The sequence below is a fragment of the Tursiops truncatus genome, chromosome 12, assembly GCF_011762595.2.
Source record: "Tursiops truncatus isolate mTurTru1 chromosome 12, mTurTru1.mat.Y, whole genome shotgun sequence".
Lineage (NCBI taxonomy): Eukaryota > Metazoa > Chordata > Mammalia > Artiodactyla > Delphinidae > Tursiops > Tursiops truncatus.
The window spans coordinates 1,369,138-1,386,178 of NC_047045.1; the positions used below are offsets into that span (position 1 = coordinate 1,369,138).

Below are 17,041 nucleotides of genomic sequence, written 5' to 3' on the forward strand. Positions count from 1 at the left end.
ATCAAGTGAAATGACCCTGAGGTGTTCCGGAGAGACCAGTGTGACTGGAGCACAGTGAGTCAGTGGTAGGAGAGAAGTCAGGGAATTTGGTGGGGGAAGCCCTTCTTAGGACCCTGGAGACCCTGGCTAGGATTTTAACATACATCTGAGTGTGTTCGTAAGGGTTTGGAGGGTCTTGTCAGAAGAATGGTAACGTGATACAACTTTATATTTTAGAAGACTCTAAAATATAGTTATGACTGTGTGGAGAATAAACTGTGTGTGTGATGAGTGTATGTGTGTGTGTGTGCATGTGTGTATAGGAGGTGGCCATAGAGGAACGTGGGACACTAGGAGACTTAAAGTAGTTTTGGTGGGAGAAGATGGTGATGTGGAGTAGAATGTGAGCTGTGGAGGTGATCAGTGGTGATCAGGCGGGTGGTGTGCTCTGTAGATAGAACTAGCAGCTTGAGCAGACCTCTTGGATGTGGGATATGAGGAGAGAGGAGCTGGTTGAATGGAGTTTCCATTACTGGGACTCTCTTAGGACAGTTTTACTGAGGGGAGGGGGAATGGGTGGAATCAGTGTTTATTTTCTATTTGTTAACCTTGAGATACCTGGTAGACAACCTAGTGGACAGGTCAAATTACACTCTTCCAGAGGTCCAGTGTGAGCTTGGGGCTGTGGAAGGTAACTTCGGGGAGTCACGCTTGTATAGATTGACTGGGTGGGATCATTTAGGGAGGGTGGAGTGCGTATAAAGGGTAGGTGGGAGTACTGAGCCCTCAGGTCCTGTCCTGTGTGATCGCTGCAGGAAGAGCTCCATAAAGGGTGTTGAGCAGAAGTAGCTCGTGAGGGAGGAGCGTGTGATTTCAGAGGTTAAGTGAGGAGAAGGGATTCAGGAAAGGGTGAGGGGTCAGCTGTGTCAGCTGCTGCCAGGAAGTGGAATAAGATAAAATCTAATAATTGACCTTTGGATTTGGCTTTGCTGAATCCTGTTGATTCTGCTTTGCAATATAGCCCTAAAATTCGTAACACACCTTTTTACTCCCTGCCAACGAACACTGTCAATCAGATTTTAATTACCTTTCTCCTGGACTGTTTTTTGAATTATTACTTTCTCTCCTGATTACAATACAAAACTCATGTTTATTGTAGAAAATGTGGAAAACACAGAGACAGTAAAACAGTGATTAAAAAAAAAACCCAATTCTTTACCCCACCTAACCACTAGATGGTCATTGATAACACTGTGGTGCCTTTCCCCATCCATTTCTGTCTCTGCGTACTTGTAATGCATATAATGCGTAACTTTCGTTTTTTGAAATGAACGTGGTGGAGCTATTAATCTAACGTTAAAAACTCTTTGAGAATGTGTGTGAGTGTGCGGCAGCATAAGTATTCCCTCATGGTGGAGTAGCCGTCTAACCGAACGCCCCACCTGTTTCCCCTAATTATATCTTAAATGAGTCCTGATGAATTTTCCTAAGATACATTCTTCTTCTCTAAGCTTTTAGTGCCTATAGCGTAGTGATTAAAAGCATGGACTCTGTTTTTGAGTGTAATTCCATGCATATAGCAGGAAATATGCAAGATAGGAAAAAAGAATACTTATCTTTTATAGAATAGCTATTGTTAAAATTTTCATCTGTTTCCTGCTAATCATTTTTGTCTCAATGTACCTATACAACATTTCATTTGTCTGTTACTAACAAGGATCACACTATGTTTTCTAGCCAGAAATTTTTTTTTCATAATTTATTCTCTCGTCTATACTTTATAATATATTGGTCAAAGTATATAAGCAGTTTTGTGATTGTTGTCAAATTGCTCTTCGAAAAGATTGTACCATTTGAAAGTATATTTATAAAGAATTTTGTTCTCTTTAAATTTTAGGATAGACCACTATCTTGTTGAACTCTTAAATGAAGTTCTACTTGGATACAAAGATGAGGACTAGATAACTTCTTGAGGTTCCTCCTAACCCCTAGGATGAAGATAATAACTAACATTTGTGTAGTGCTCTAAAGTTTACAAAGTGAGTTCTCATACATCATCTCACTTGATCCTCACAACAGCCCTGTGAGGTAGGTAGGACAGGTATTGTTATTCTCATTTAAGAGATAAACTAGAGAGGTTAAGGGACTTAGTCAGGTTTTATTTAAGTGTTCTAGCAGAGACTTGAGACGAGGACGTATGATCTAAATAATCACATTCTTTTTACAAGATCTCATACAACTGCACATTTAGAATTGCTGTATGTCAGCTAGTGAAGTGACATCTGTTAGATACAGAAATAAGCCTGTTGATAATATAAATACAGTGTTCCCCAGTCCTTTTCCATGCCCCCTCCCCTGCTGTTAAATGAATGACTCTATCTCTCTTTTGACTAGGGGAAGGTAATTTAATTGTATAGTTCTATTTAAACACCTATTTTCCCTAGCATTTGGGGGAGGGGAAGTTATATTATGTTTTTCATTTCTGTGTGTGTGCGTGTGTGTGTGCTTGCTACAACTTAAGAGTATATCTCCGTTACTCTCACACGTGTAGCGTAAAGTCTTCAAGGAATAGATTACAGTTAGAACTAGAATCTTTTGGTTCTAGCATGAACCTAGAATCATAAGCTTTTCAGGGTATTTACTCTTTTTTGTACTACTTTAACCAATTGGGATAATTAAGTATCCAGGTATAGCTGCTTACGATGTTCACAAAGGTACAGTGAATGATAAGTGACAGTGAGTGATAGTGGAGGTCAAATCAAGAAGAATTACAACTAATCTTCTCTTTGACTAGCTGCCTCATACGGTAGAAGTTTGTAAAACTGAACTGCGTGCTTGGTAGTGGCATTATCACATTTTAGGAATAGACCTAGATTTTCAGGACTACTTGGTATTACATTAAACTGTTTCACAGTGTTTTCTGTACTGCCTTTAAATACTTAACATCACCAATATTTTCAAAAAATTTTGTTTTTTTGTTTTTCTTTCTAGTTGTTGGTCTTGACGATATTATGGATGAAGGAGTTGTAAAAGAAAGTGGCAATGATACCATTGATGAAGAAGAACTGATTTTACCTAACAGGAATTTGAGGGACAAAGTAGAAGAAAATTCAGTGAGATCACCAAGAAAATCACCTCGTTTAATGGCACAAGGTAATCCTTCCAGAGAGGACTAGCTAGAAAATCAAGTGTAGGGACAGATGTGATAGGTTGTAAAGTTGCTGAGCAGTGATAGTAGTTTCTTGGTGTTTGCTAATCTGAGCATTTTGATAATCAATTTTGAGATTGTATCAATTTGTTGGTATGATTTTTAAAAATTTTTATTGAAATTACACATTCACATGATTTAAAGAGTTGACTAGTTCTATGAGTTTCCAGTACTTGCCATCCTACTACTTATTTCCCTTTCCCCAGAGGAAACTACTATTACCGCTTTCATCTGGTTTTGTTAATTTTTTGGTATTTACTTCCATGTCTCTAAGTAACATATGTATCTTGCTACTGCTGGATTATTCTGATGTATGTATTCATTGATTTCCCATTCTGGGTGGTGAAGTTAGCATTCTTTCCTCCTCTTGTTCCCCCATCACACAAAAGAACACTTTCTCATCTTTCTGATACATAATTTTGTAAGATCAGTAGTAATTACTTACGTTATTGTGACTCAATATGCTGTTAGTGGTGACCCATTTAGTGAACTATAGTCGCTTTTCCTATACAACTTTTTGTCTTTCTGATTTAATAATTGATTTTGTTGTTCATTTGCTTATAGTTTTATGCATTCGCACACACAGTTTTCAGTGTACGTATCAGTAATTCCACCCCAACTACTCTGCCAGTTGTCTGAATCTTTCTTAAAGATATTTGTGCATGTCAGGTGTTCTGTCATTTTCATCTTATTGAGGAAGTGTCTCTGGGGCCCTGCTGATCTGCTTCCGTGTGCACTGTTGTGTTAGTTCTGTATAAGTCAGATGCATGGCTGTTGTCCAGAGAGCTCTTTACTATTCTTCTGAAGATTGTGTTCTGTATTGCAGTTTCTGTTTACTTTTCTTTGAAGTAGCTCCTTCGTTTGGTGACATACCTCTTCTAGTACTTTTATGAGAAAAAGGAATATGGATATATATTTTTGAAACCTTGTATGTTTGCAAATGTATTTAATATGGTCTCACATTGGAATTATGGTCTGATTGAACATGGAATTCAAGGTTGGAAATTGTTTTTCCTCAGAAATTTGAAAGTGATGCTCCATTTTCAGTTCTGGAAAAATCTCTTGAATTATTTCATTGATTATTTTCCTCTTTATTTTGTCAACTCTTGCTTCCTGGAACTCCTGTTATTCAAGTATTAGATAGCAGGGACTGGCACTTCCATTTTCTTCATCTTTCCACCTCTGTGTTCTTCCTCTACTTGTTGAAATTTTCTCATGTTTATCCTTCAACTTTTTCATCAAATTCTGAATGTTCTTTTTTTGTTCTGGGAATAGTCCTTTTTGTAGCATTTTGGTCTTGTTTCATGCATGCAGTATCTTATGTTGTCTTTCATAAGATACTTACGGGGTTTTAAAGGTTTCTTAGTCTTTTTTTTCTTTTTTTGGTTCTATCTTTCATGTTCAGAGACTTTGCTAAATGTCTGATCATTGATAGCTTGCTCAGTGTTTAACGTTTTGTCAACTATGGGCATCACTGTATGGTAATCTGGCTGTATTACTCTTTGGAGGAATTCCTGTTGTTAGACTTTAGGCTTGTTAGATTGTTAGCATATCATGGGAGCCCTTGAGGGAAGCTGATGGGGGCATCTCATCTTTCAGTATATACAAATACACATAATCTGACAGATTTCAGTGTACTTTACTGCTGCTCTTATCTATGCTGGATGTTCCTTAGTCTAGAAACTCTGTTTTTACACTCCCCAAAGAGTAAACCTCCAGTCTTCGATTAGAACCAACCTGGGAAGGGCAGTTGCCCAACGGATGGAGTAGCGGAGAGGGAGCTTGGGGTCTGACTGCTTTTTAAACAGCTTTCGACTCATCCTGATTTTAACTGCCTGCCTTCCTCCCTACTTTAGAATTATCTGGGATCACCAGTTCCTAAGCCTGTTGAGGTGTTAATGGTATTGGTTCGGCCAGCAGTGCCAGATGACTGTTTATCTTTTTTTGGATGTCCTGCATCAGTTACTTCTTGATCATCTTTTGTTTGGCTTCCAAAATTGTCAGTGTTTTCTCTTCTCCTGCCCTTTCTTTCCTTTATTTTACTTTTTAAATTAAAAAAAATTTAATGTCTTTATTGGAGTATAATTGCTTTACAATGGTGTGTTAGTTTCTGCTGTATAACAAAGTGAATCAGCTATGCATATACATATGTCCTCATATGTCCTCCCTTTTGTGTCTCCTTCCCACCTCCCTATCCCACCCCTCCAGGTGGTCACAAAGAACCGAGCTGATCTCCCTGTGCTATGTGGCGGCTTCCCACTAGCTATCTATGTTGCATTTGGTAGTGTGTATAAGTTCATGCCACTCTCTCAGTTCCTCGCAGCTTACCCTTCCCCCTCCCCATGTCCTCAAGTCCATTCTCTACGTCTGCATTTTTATTCCTGTCCTGAATCTAGGTTCTTCATTTTTTCTTTTTAGATTCCATATATATGTGTTAGCATACAGTATTGTTTTTCTCTTTCTGACTCACTTCACTCTATATGACAAATTCTAGATCCATCCACCTCACTACAACTAACCCAATTTTGTTTCTTTTTGTGGCTGAGTAATATTCCAGCTTCTTTATCTATTCACCTGTCGATGAACACTTAGGTTGCTTCCATGTCCTGGCTATTGTAAATAATGCTGCAGTGAACATTGTGGTACGTGGCTCTTTTTGAATTATGGTTTTCTCAGGGTATATGCTTAGTAGTGGGATTGCTGGGTCATATGGTAGTTCTATTTTTAGTTTTTTAAGGAACCTCCATACTGTTCTCCATAGTGGCTGTACCAATTTACATTCCCACCAACAGTGCAAGAGGGTTCCCTTTTTTCCAAACCCTCTTCAGCATTTATTGTAGATGTTTTGATGATGGCCATTCTGACTGGTGTGAGGTGATACCTCACTGTAGTTTTGATTTGCATTCCTGTAGTGATTAGTGATGTTGACCATCCTTTCATGTGTCTGTTGGCAATCTGTATGTCTTCTTTGAAGAAATGTCTGTTTACGTCTTCTGCCCATTTTTGGATTGGGTTGTTTGTTTATTTGATATTGAGCTGCATGAGCTGCTTGTGAATTTTGGAGATTAATCCTTTGTCAGTTGCTTCATTTGCTAATATTTTCTCCTATTCTGAGGGTTGTCTTTTGATCTCGTTTATGGTTTCCTTTGCTGTGCAAAAGCTTTTAAGTTTCATTAGGTTCCATTTGTTTATTTTTGTTTTTATTTCCATTTCTCTAGGAGGTGGGTCAAAAAGGATCTTGCTGTTATTTATGTCACAGAGTGTTCTGCCTACATTTTGCTCTAAGAGTTTGATAGTGTCTGGCCTTTACATTTAGGTCTTTAATCCACTTTGAGTTTATTTTTGTGTATGGTGTTAGGGAGTGTTCTAATTTCATTCTTTTATATGTAGCTGTTCAGTTTTCCTAGCACCACTTATTGAAGAGGCTGTCTTTTCTCTGTTGTATATTCTTGCTTCCTTTATCAAAGATAAGGTGACCATATGTGCATGGGTTTATCTCTGGGTTTTCCATCCTGTTCCATTGATCTGTATTTCTGTTTTTGTGCCAGTACCATTCTGTCTTGATTACTGTGCCTTTTTAGTATAGTCTGAAGTCAGGGAGCCTGATTCCTCCAGCTCTGTTTTTCTTTCTCAAGATTGCTTTGGCTATTTGGGGTCTTTTGTGTTTCCATACAAACTGAAATTTTTTGTTCTAGTTCTGTGGAAAATGCCATTGGTAGTTTGATAGGAATTGCCTTGAATCTGTAGATTGCTTTGGGTAGTAGAGTCATTTTCACAATGTTGAATCTTCCAATCCAAGAACATGGTATATCTCTCTATCTGTATCTTTAATTTCTTTCATCAGTGCCTTATGGTTTTCGGCATACAGGTCTTTTGTCTCCTTAGGTAGGTTTATTCCTAGGTATTTTATTCCTTCTGTTGCAGTGGTAAATGGGAGTGTTTCCTTAACTTCTCTTTCAGATTTCTCATCTTTAGTGTATAGGAATGCAAGAGATTTCTGTGCATTCATTTTGTATCCTGATACTTTACGAAATTCATTGATTAGCTTTAGTAGTTTTCTGGTGGCATCTTTGGGATACTTTATGTATACTATCATGTCATCTGCAAACAGTGACAGTTTTACATCTTATTTTTCAATTTGGATTCCTTTAATTTCTTTTTCTTCTCTCATTGGTGTGGCTAAAGCTTCCAAAACTATGTTGAACGATAGTGGTGAGAGTGGGCAACCTTGTCTTGTTCCTGATCTTAGCGGAAATGGTTTCAGTTTTTCACCATTGAGAACGACGTTGGCTGTGGGTTTGTCATATATGGCCTTTATTATGTTGAGGTAAGTTCCCTCTATGCCTACCTACTGGAGGGTGTTAATCATAAATGGGTTTTGAATTTTGTTGAACGCTCTTTCTGCATCTATTGAGATGATCATATGGTTTTTATTCTTCAGTTTGTTAATATGGTGTTTCACATTGATTGATTTAGGTATATTGAAGAATCCTTGCATTCCTGGGATAAACCCCACTTGATCCTGGTGTCTGATCCTCTTAATGTGCCTATTTCCTCTTCATTTGTTTGGTCTGGTTGGTTTTTACCTTGCTCCTTCGTCTGCAGTGGGTTTCTCTGTCTTCTCATTTTGCTTAACTTACTGTGTTTGGGGCCTTGTTTTCACTGGCTGCAGGTTTGTCGTTCCCGTTGTTTTTGGTGTCTGTCCCCAGTGGCTAAGGTTGGTTCAGTGGGTTTTCTAGGCTTCCTGGTGGAGGGTACTCTTGCCTGTGTTCTGGTGGATGAGGCTAGATCTTGTCTTTCTGTTGGGCAGGACTGCGTCTGGTGGTGTGTTTTGGGGTGTCTGTGAACTTCATATGATTTTAGGCAGCCTCTCTGCTAATGGGTGGGGGGGTTGTGTTCCTGTCTTGCTAGTTGTTTGGCGTAGGGTGTCCAGCACTGTAGCTTGCTGGTTGTTGAGTGGAGCTGGGTTTTAGCGTTGAGATGGAGATCTCTGGGAGAGCGTTCCCTGTTTGATATTACATGGAGTCGGGAGGTCTCTGGTGGACCAGTGTTCTGAACTTGGCTGTCCCACCTTAGAGGCACAGGCCTGACACCTGGCCGGAGCACCGAGATCCTGTCAGCCACACGGCAAAAAAATGAACGGCAGTTACACTGAAAGGTGCCTTATTAATAGCAAGAATGGAAGCCGGAAAACAGTTGATTGTTATTTGTCACGTGCTGAGGGGAAATAACTGTCACAGTAGAAACTAATGTCCCCCAAACTTTCAGATAAGTGGTTTATTACCGAGGATATTAAAGCACAGGAGCCAACAGCCAGATGAAGAGATTCATAGGGTGAGGTCAAGAACAAAGAAACTTCAGTCCAGCAAGCACTGTGGCGCGTGGAGGCGTTCTACTTCACCATTCAGAAGCTCTCTGAAACCCCTCCTTTTGGATTTTAATGGTGCCTTCATTACACAGGCATGGTTCGTTAAATTCTTAGGGCATTGGTCCTTTCTTTCCTTTTAGGTTCATAGCTTTTGCATAGCTCTAATGTGCGGTTTTGAGAAGTGGATTATTAGCTCAGATGCATATATTTACTTCATCATCTTTTCCTCAGTTTTTTAAAAAATCGGTTATTTGGTATATATTTGTGACTTTGAGAAACAAAAAGAGTAGAATGAACATTATAGACAAATAATAGTAACGTTTGGCCTATTCCGCCCGGCTTCAAACTAAGGCAGTTTATAGTTAGAGGAGAAAGAGTTACTTTATCCTTTGTCAGTTAATCAATTACTATTGGAAAACAATTTTTTATCTGAATACCTTCACAGTTGAATGTGCTGTTCATTTATCAACCACTTACGTAATGGGTGTTAAAAGTTCTTCATTTATTTTATTTCAGGGCATATAAGTATAGTAGAGCTATAAATTATTACAGGCTGTCTTCAGAGCTTTAAAAATTATCTAAATATTAATAACAAACCATTAAAATTTTAGTTATTTTAAAATGTTATATATCTGAGCATGAGTGGTTCATAATCCACTAAGTAAGTTTTTTTTTTTTCCGGTATGCGGGCCTCTCACTGTTGTGGCCTCTCCCGTTGCGGAGCACAGGCTCCAGACACGCAGGCTCGGCGGCCGTGGCTCACGGGCCCAGCCGCTCCGCGGCATAAACCTGCGTCCCCTTCATTGGCAGGCGGACGAACTCTCAACCACTGCGCCACCAGGGAAGAGCCCCCTTTTTTAAAAAAAAAAAAATTTATTTTTTATTTTTGGCTGCATTGGGTCTTCATTGCTGCATGTGGGCTTTCTCTAGTTGTGGCGAGCAGGGGCTACTCTTCATTGCGGTGTGAGGGCTTCTCATCACAGTGTCTTGTTGCAGAACACGGGCTCTATTAGTGCAGGCTTCAGTAGTTGCAGCACGTGGGCTCAGTAGTTGTGGCTCGTGGGCTCTAGAGTGCAGGCTCAGTAGTTGTGGCGCACGGGCTTAGTTGCTCCGCGGCATGTGGGATCTTCCTGGACCAGGGCTCGAACCTGTGTCCCCTGCATTGGCAGGCAGATTCTTAACCCCTGCACCACCAGGGAAGCCCCCACTAAATAAGTTTTTGAAGTTGTTGGGTACTTACCTGATGACCAAATATTGTGCCAAGTCCTGGGGAATTAGAAAGGGTCTCCAAGATAGGATGACCGTATAATTTATTGTCCAGATGGGGACACTTTTGAGTGTCATGACTACAAGCATCAACTAGGACTGTTAGAGACAAATGAGGAGGACCTGTGACACCTTCTGTAAGAGTTTCACAGGTTCAGTGATATGTGACAAATTAGGAAAATGTTCTAAATACTGGTGCATAGTAGCGTTTTGCATTCAAAAGGAAGGAGATTTTTTAAAAATTTGTGATGTTCAGTTTTCATACAGAGTTGATTCAGAGGTATTGGATATGCATAGGCTTGGATATAGCTTCTTATTTTGTATTTCAGTTTTTGGGTTGTTTTTTTACTTAGTGAATTATTATTTTTTTTTCTTCTTAGTGAATTATTTAGCTTTCTTTCCAATTTCTTTTCACTTTGTGTTTCTTTTTCCCTTGGAGGATGTATCCAGATAAGGAAAGGAGGAAAGTCTCAGTTAGTGGATTCTTTGTTAGGAGCATTGTTACAAGTGGGAAGCTTTATTAAATTATTTTCATACTTTCCGCATTTTCCCTTATGATACATTTTCTTGGTTTAAATCTCTTTAATTATAATTTCTCTTTTTGTTGATCTGTGTCTAGTACTCTAGTGTATATTTCATTTCTTAAAATATTCAAACTATTCAAGGAATAGCTTGAATGCTAAAATGGATATAAGGGAAGCACATTCATAAAGACGTTAGAGTTCTTTTGAGGCTGTGCTTTGAAACTCACATAGATCCTGTTTGTGATAGGTGGTTTAGTTCAGATTTTATTGGCACCTGAATTTGTTTGGTTTTATATACTTAAAGGTATTTAATGTTTACACCTGTATGACAGCCTTGCTTTAAGATGGGTAGTAATATCAAGGAACCTCATTGATTTTACCCCCGGCTTACTTGCATAGAAAAGAAGCTTGATGAAAATATTTTTTATTGTAAAGTGTAACATCAGTCTGAATTTTATACAGGTTATTTTCTGCCCCAGAATTATAGAACTTTGATAAGTATATAAAAAATGTAACCATCATCATGAATAGATGTCAGTACATTTTCTTTGAAATGGGAAAATAAATTTTATAGCTCAGAATAAAGAAGTGATGTATTCTAAATTGCGTTGAAATAAAAACACATGGCAAAATAACTAAGTTTTTTTTTATTTATTTTTTTCCCTTGTGATAGAACAAATAAGAAGTTTGCGACAAAGCACTATTGCCAAGCGTTCAAATGCAGCACCTTTAAATAGCACAAAAAAGGCATCAGGGAAGACTGTGTCCGCCCCTAAAGCAGGGGTGAAACAAGAAAGGTGTCAGATGAAAGAAGAAATTGGTACGTCACCGAAACCCGAGCACCAGAAAGAGAGCAGGAGGGGCCGCCGACACAGTGGACAGATCGAAGCAGCCGTTGCATCTTGTCTGGAAATGAAGGGTGAAGCTGGGTTGGATTCTGAGCAGAAGTGTAATAATCAGAGAGAAGAAAATGTGCCATCTCATGAGTTAAACTGTCCACTCCTTTCAGAGACTTGTGTTAGTATTGAAGAAAAAAATGAAACACTGATGGAGTGTAAAGCCAAGACTGTTAGCCCATTGTTTAAGTTTTCAGGTAAAGAAGAACATGAACGGAACGATTCCATTTCAGGTAAAGTGGATGGGACTGTTGTTGAAGAAATGAAGGTAGAAGGAGAAGTTGAACAAGAATCAAAGGAGACAATGAAATTACCCCACGAAGATGACAGTGTCAATGAGGAACCCGCATCTTCCGTTGCTTTCTCTGGCAATGCTGCTTGTACAAACCCAAATGAGAAAGAAAAGAACCTTGTCAGTTTGTCTGGTTCTGTGGATGAAGTAAATGAATGTAGTTTGGAATCGAAAGATAGTGTGGAAGTTGCTGATAAAGCTGAGAACTCCCTTCAGAGAAGTGAAATGGAAATGGCTTACTGTAAAGACACAGAGTCTGATGATAAGCAGTTGGAGGGCACCAGATTTAATAAATCCAACTTAGAGGTGGTTAATACTAGTGCTTTTGAACCAGAAAGTAGTATTTTAGAAAATGCTGTTTGTGATGCACGGGACCAAAATTCAAAGCAGTTGAATATTGTTGAAAGTATTAAAATGGAGTCTCATGAAACAGCAAACCTTCAAGATGACAGAGACAGCCAGTCAAATAGTGTTTCTTGCTTAGAGTCAAAAAACATAAAACCCAAACATACAAAACCTGTAATTCATTCTAAGCAAACCATGACCACAGATACTCGGAAAAAAGTTGTTGGAGCAAAGCATGAATTAATGCATAACGTAACTAAAGTTAATGTCAAAAGTGTGAAGCGAAATGCTGATGAATCAGAATCTAAGCAAAATTTTCATAGGCCAGTCAAAGTGAGAAAGAAACAAGTTGATAAGGATTCAAAGATTCAGAGTTGCAATTCTGGGGTTAAATCTGTGAAAAATCAGGCTCATTCTGTATTCAGAAAGATACCACAAGATCAAAATTTAGTACAGATTTCCAAACCCTTAACTCATTCTTTGAGTGAAAAGCCTCACGGTCACCCTGGTTGCTCAAAAGAACCTCATCATCCTGCACAAACTGGACATTTGTTGCATTCCAGCCAGAAACAGTGCCATAAGCCCCAGCAGCCGGCTCCAGCAGTGAGAACCAATAGTCATGTGAAGGAAGAGCTTGAGCACACAGGTGGTGTAGAACATTTTAAGGAAGAGGATAAATTGAAATTAAAAAAACCTGAGAAGAACCTACAACCCCGTCAAAGAAGAAGCAGCAAAAGTTTTTCTTTGGATGAGCCACCGTTGTTCATTCCAGATAATATAGCTACTGTAAAACGGGAAGGCTCAGATCATAGCTCTTCATTTGAAAGCAAATATATCTGGACTCCCAGCAAGCAGTGTGGGTTTTGCAAAAAACCACATGGCAACAGGTGTGTGTGTGTGTGTGTGTGTGTGTGTGTGTGTATGTATATGTGATATGTACATTAAAGAGAAATTGCTTTTTTTTTAGGGTGGGATTAGTGTGAGAATTTTTTATAGAAAGAGATTATTTAACATACAAAGACTTTTGCACAAACAGAAACCCCTCATCAATCCCGGATATATGATAGTAAGATGGAGCCACTGAATTTACAAATATGCCACCCTAGAAACTTTAAAACACATAGTCTGACCAAAAGCTGGTATATATGGAAATGTTTTATCATTGTGACCAGTTAGTGTAATTTAGTCATTGCATCTTAAAAAAAAAAATCAGAAAATTGTTATAGTGCTTTGGGTCTGTAGGTTATATATTACTTTGTCTGGCTTGAGAAGAACTGGTAATAAATTGTGAAGGGCATAATGGAAATTCTACATATATACTTTCAAATGAAGCACACTTACTATGACTTAATACCACTACTTCATAACTATCAAACTTGACCTTAGAATGAAATTTGATAGCTAAAACAACTGTTAAATAGCGCAAGGGAATTTTGTATGTAACATGGAATGGAGTGAAACATGTATTTTGTTTTTTGAATGTTCTAGTGATTTAGGTTTCTTGTGAATTCTAATGTTTTAGGAAGTGATTTTATAGCACTGCCGTTGTCATTCTTTCCTTAGGATTCAGTATTCTATAGTTTTATGACACTGCCACCCTCCCCGCCCATGTATTTTTTATTTGCTAGCTTTTTGAGAAAAAGAGAACAAGAGGTGAAGTGGAGTTTCCAGCTACAAGATTATCCTGTTCAAGTTTTGAGATTGCTGTTGGAACTTCTATCAACATTGATATGATAAAAGAACATTGTAACTTGCACATTGTAATATTATCTTTACTCATGAAAGTAAATGTTAGAACGATTTCCCAGCACAATTAGGTTACATGAAAATGAAAGTCCTTAGGGAGGGACAGTTTAGTGCAGTGCTGTGTAACACATTATTTTGGTATGGAGGGTGTGGTTGGGAGTTCTTGGGTCTATTCTGTAAAAAATAACTTTTATGTCAAGGGGTTTTTTCATTTGTGATTCAGCCCATGGCCTAATTTTAGTGTCAGTGGTTACTTTATAACAGCATATTCCAGTTTTTAAAACTTGTGACTTGTTTGAATATAGTGCTACATTTGCCCTCACTTTTGTGCTGTTTATTATGCTTTTTTGTTTAAAACACCTTATTCAAATATTCTCAAGTGGGCCTAAGAGAATTAAGGGCTGGGTGGTCCTTGTAAGTGCTCTTTTAAGTTAGCCCTTTTTCTTTGCCAGCATCTTCTAAAAACCATCATACTGACATGTTGTCAGAGTATGAAATAGGAGCCTTAAACTGAGTGAGTTTCTGAAATGAAACTTCGGCCTAGAGTTGGGAGACATATTATAATGTAACTTTTTTGGAGATAAACTTCTGTTATGATGGCGTGGTCCTCAGGAGTTTGCCCAGGCTTTTGAATGATGACTGTCACTTCCCCAATATCAGTTATTTTCCTAAAATGAAGATTGTTAAGTCCCATTTTTTTTTACCTAAGGCTGCCTTTTGGATCTAACCTATAAAACCTAGAGTTTCTTTGCCCCAGGCTGGAAAATGACATAGAATATTAGATGTGTAGGGATTTTGAGTTTACCCTATGTAATCGACATGAATAATATGTAATAATACTGGAAACTATCAATTTTGGAAGCAGCATTTCACATTCAATTTTGTAAATAAAGAAGCCTAAGTAATTGATTGTTTTTTTCTTTACATATTAACTAGCCTTCACTACTTCTTTGATGCACTCTGCTTGTATATATTGAGGTTACTCAAAAAATGCACGTGTCACACAGCATGTAGTTTTCCTAGTTTAATCCATGTGTGAGAATATGAATTTATTAGGAAGGACATATGTGGAAATAACTTCATCCATATCTTTGATCTCATGCGCCAGCTACATTCATTGAAAGCTATTTGTTAATACGACATTTTTTTAGCACTTGTGACAAATTTACTTCTGTAAAGATGATTTTATAACTCTTCAGCATTTTACATGTGTTGCAACTGAGGTTAGCTTCCTGTATGTGCTTCCAGTTGGAAATTATATTTTTAAATACGGATTCATTCATGGCATGGCCAAATGTAATATTCGACCATAAGCAACTTCTGTATGTATCCTAAAGATAGTAGGCATTGACTGCCTCACAGTTTACACTTCATGCTGTTGTTTTGGCTTCCATTTATTTTCCTGATTCAGCCTTGTAGCTAAGGTATATTCATTACTTTAAAAGCCATACTATTTAATACTTTTTAAAAAAACTTATCTTTGAACGTCTTTTAAACATAAGCCAGTTGACGTTTTGGAAGGAAGAAGTCTTAGTCTTTTCATAATACCTACCTTGTAGTTTCTAGTATTTCCCTGCCTCTCCAGATGACATTTGTATCTTCAGTTTGTATTACACTTTCTAGCCCAGTTGTAGAAGATTAGCTCATTGGATGAAATTTAGAAACAAAAAAATATCCTTAGCGTAATGGAGTCATAGCTTTATACTCAAACAAGAAACCTTTTTCTGAGAAGGAAATTTTCTCTTAGAGAAAGTGATTCTGGTTTTTCTCAGGAGTTTAAGAGTTTGATAGAAAAGTACTTTTCTCTGCAGACTAGACTGTTAGTGACAAAAACAATGATTTAATGTTTCTGTGGAATAAAATCATTTTACCCTAGAAAAGAGTGAGTACATATACATTCACAGTAATACAGTCTTAGTTGTTACTTACAGGAACCACTTATCAGAACTTAACGGCTCATCTTGTAACAGCTCCATTAGTGAATTTGTGATATGACTTTTTAAGAACAGGAATTCTCAATGTTGCTTTTGTAGTTTACTTTGAAGAAACTTGAAAATTTTCTAAGAATATATTTTGGTTTTTGCCAAGAAGATTAGAATTAAGATTACATTTTAAATTAGGTTTAAATTATAGTAGGATTTAAAATTTTGTGAATGAATGTATAACAGTAGGAGAACAAAACATAAATATTTCTGAACTTTTCCATTTAACTGATTTCATGCTGACTTGGTCCAGTTAATTCAGAGTTAATCTTTTACCACACATTAATTTTTTTTAGTGAAATATTTAACACCTGGGTTATAGTCTTATCTTTGAGTGATTTTGCCTTTTGGTAATCAGAACTTCAAGGACAGAGCAGAAAATGGGAGGGTAATTATGTTAACTATTTGGTCCATACTCCCTCTCCCTTTTTAAGCCATGAAACGTAATATGAAAAGGGAAGACAGTGTATCTTCTCTTTTTGTGATAGGCCACTTAATAAAGTTCATAGTACTGGTAATATTTCCTTTTCTGAAATTTTCCAGTTTCACTTTCAAGTGAATCAATTACATTTTCCCCTAGGACATATAATTATTTTTATCAATGTCATTTTTTGTTTTGATTTCTCAAAATTTTAACTGCATTATTTTTTATATAAAATCTTATTATTAGGATACGTCTGGATGGCACTGTAGTTTTGAGGTTTGTTTTTCAGAGCTTCTCAAGTTTGAGGAGATATTTCCATAAATAAACTGGGGGCATGGTGATATAATGAATACATTCCACATCATAAAATGACTCTATACTGGTTGAATAAAGATTTGAAGTTTCCTAATGGGTTTGTTAGATTTGGATTTGGGGCAAAAGCATAGCCATGGTCATAGTATGTGTCCTATTGAAACTGTTCCAGGCTTGCTTTGAAGAAATTATTAATATAGCTGAGATGGGAAATCACATTAGCTTTCCTTCAATAATTCAAAAAAATTCAGCCTAGATAGTTGCTTTCAAGAAATAGGAGTTCTTACAACTTTGCAATCTGAAATAGAAGAACTTTTAAGTATCTGTATTTTTCAAATGTCGTATTTTTCTGTTGGCTGTATGATCTGTATCACTGAAACATGCATGGACCCATCTAAAGTCTCCCAAACCTAGAGAAATCATTTCTGTCTTGCAGACAAATACCACATTGTTGGAAAGTTTTCTCACTAGGGCTATGAATCCAAAATATTCTGTATTTTTATTTATTTTTACTTAAGGCATGAGGTGTTTTTTTTTTAATGAATTTGTTTTAAGTTTTAAAATGAACCATTGAGGAAATGACTTATCTGAAAAAGATAGCACAGGCATCGCCAGTTAGGGTAAAGAATGGTGAATTGTAGACATGAAGAAGTCAAGTTTCCTTGGTGCACGGCAGTGGTTGATGCACAGTGGAAAGGC

The 17,041-nt window shown here is 37.5% G+C and overlaps 1 protein-coding gene across 10 annotated transcripts in view; it reads left to right on the top strand.

Moving 5' to 3' along the window:
- The window catches only part of PHF3 (PHD finger protein 3), a 103,324-nt gene that overhangs the window by 49,789 nt on the left and 36,494 nt on the right, over positions 1-17,041 (top strand). For 3 of the 10 annotated variants that reach the window (XM_019929254.3, XM_019929256.3, XM_019929253.3), the window contains 2 exons: positions 2,971-3,132; positions 11,019-12,765. The exons of 1 other annotated variant lie outside the window; for it this stretch is intronic. In XM_019929254.3, coding sequence (XP_019784813.2) covers positions 2,971-3,132; positions 11,019-12,765 — 1,909 coding nt within the window. Of the gene's footprint in view, positions 1-2,047; positions 2,068-2,970; positions 3,133-5,810; positions 5,830-7,493; positions 7,515-11,018; positions 12,766-17,041 lie in introns of those variants that run through there. 6 more of the 10 variants (XM_019929257.3, XM_019929255.3, XM_033867385.2 and 3 more) reach the window with 5 other exon arrangements.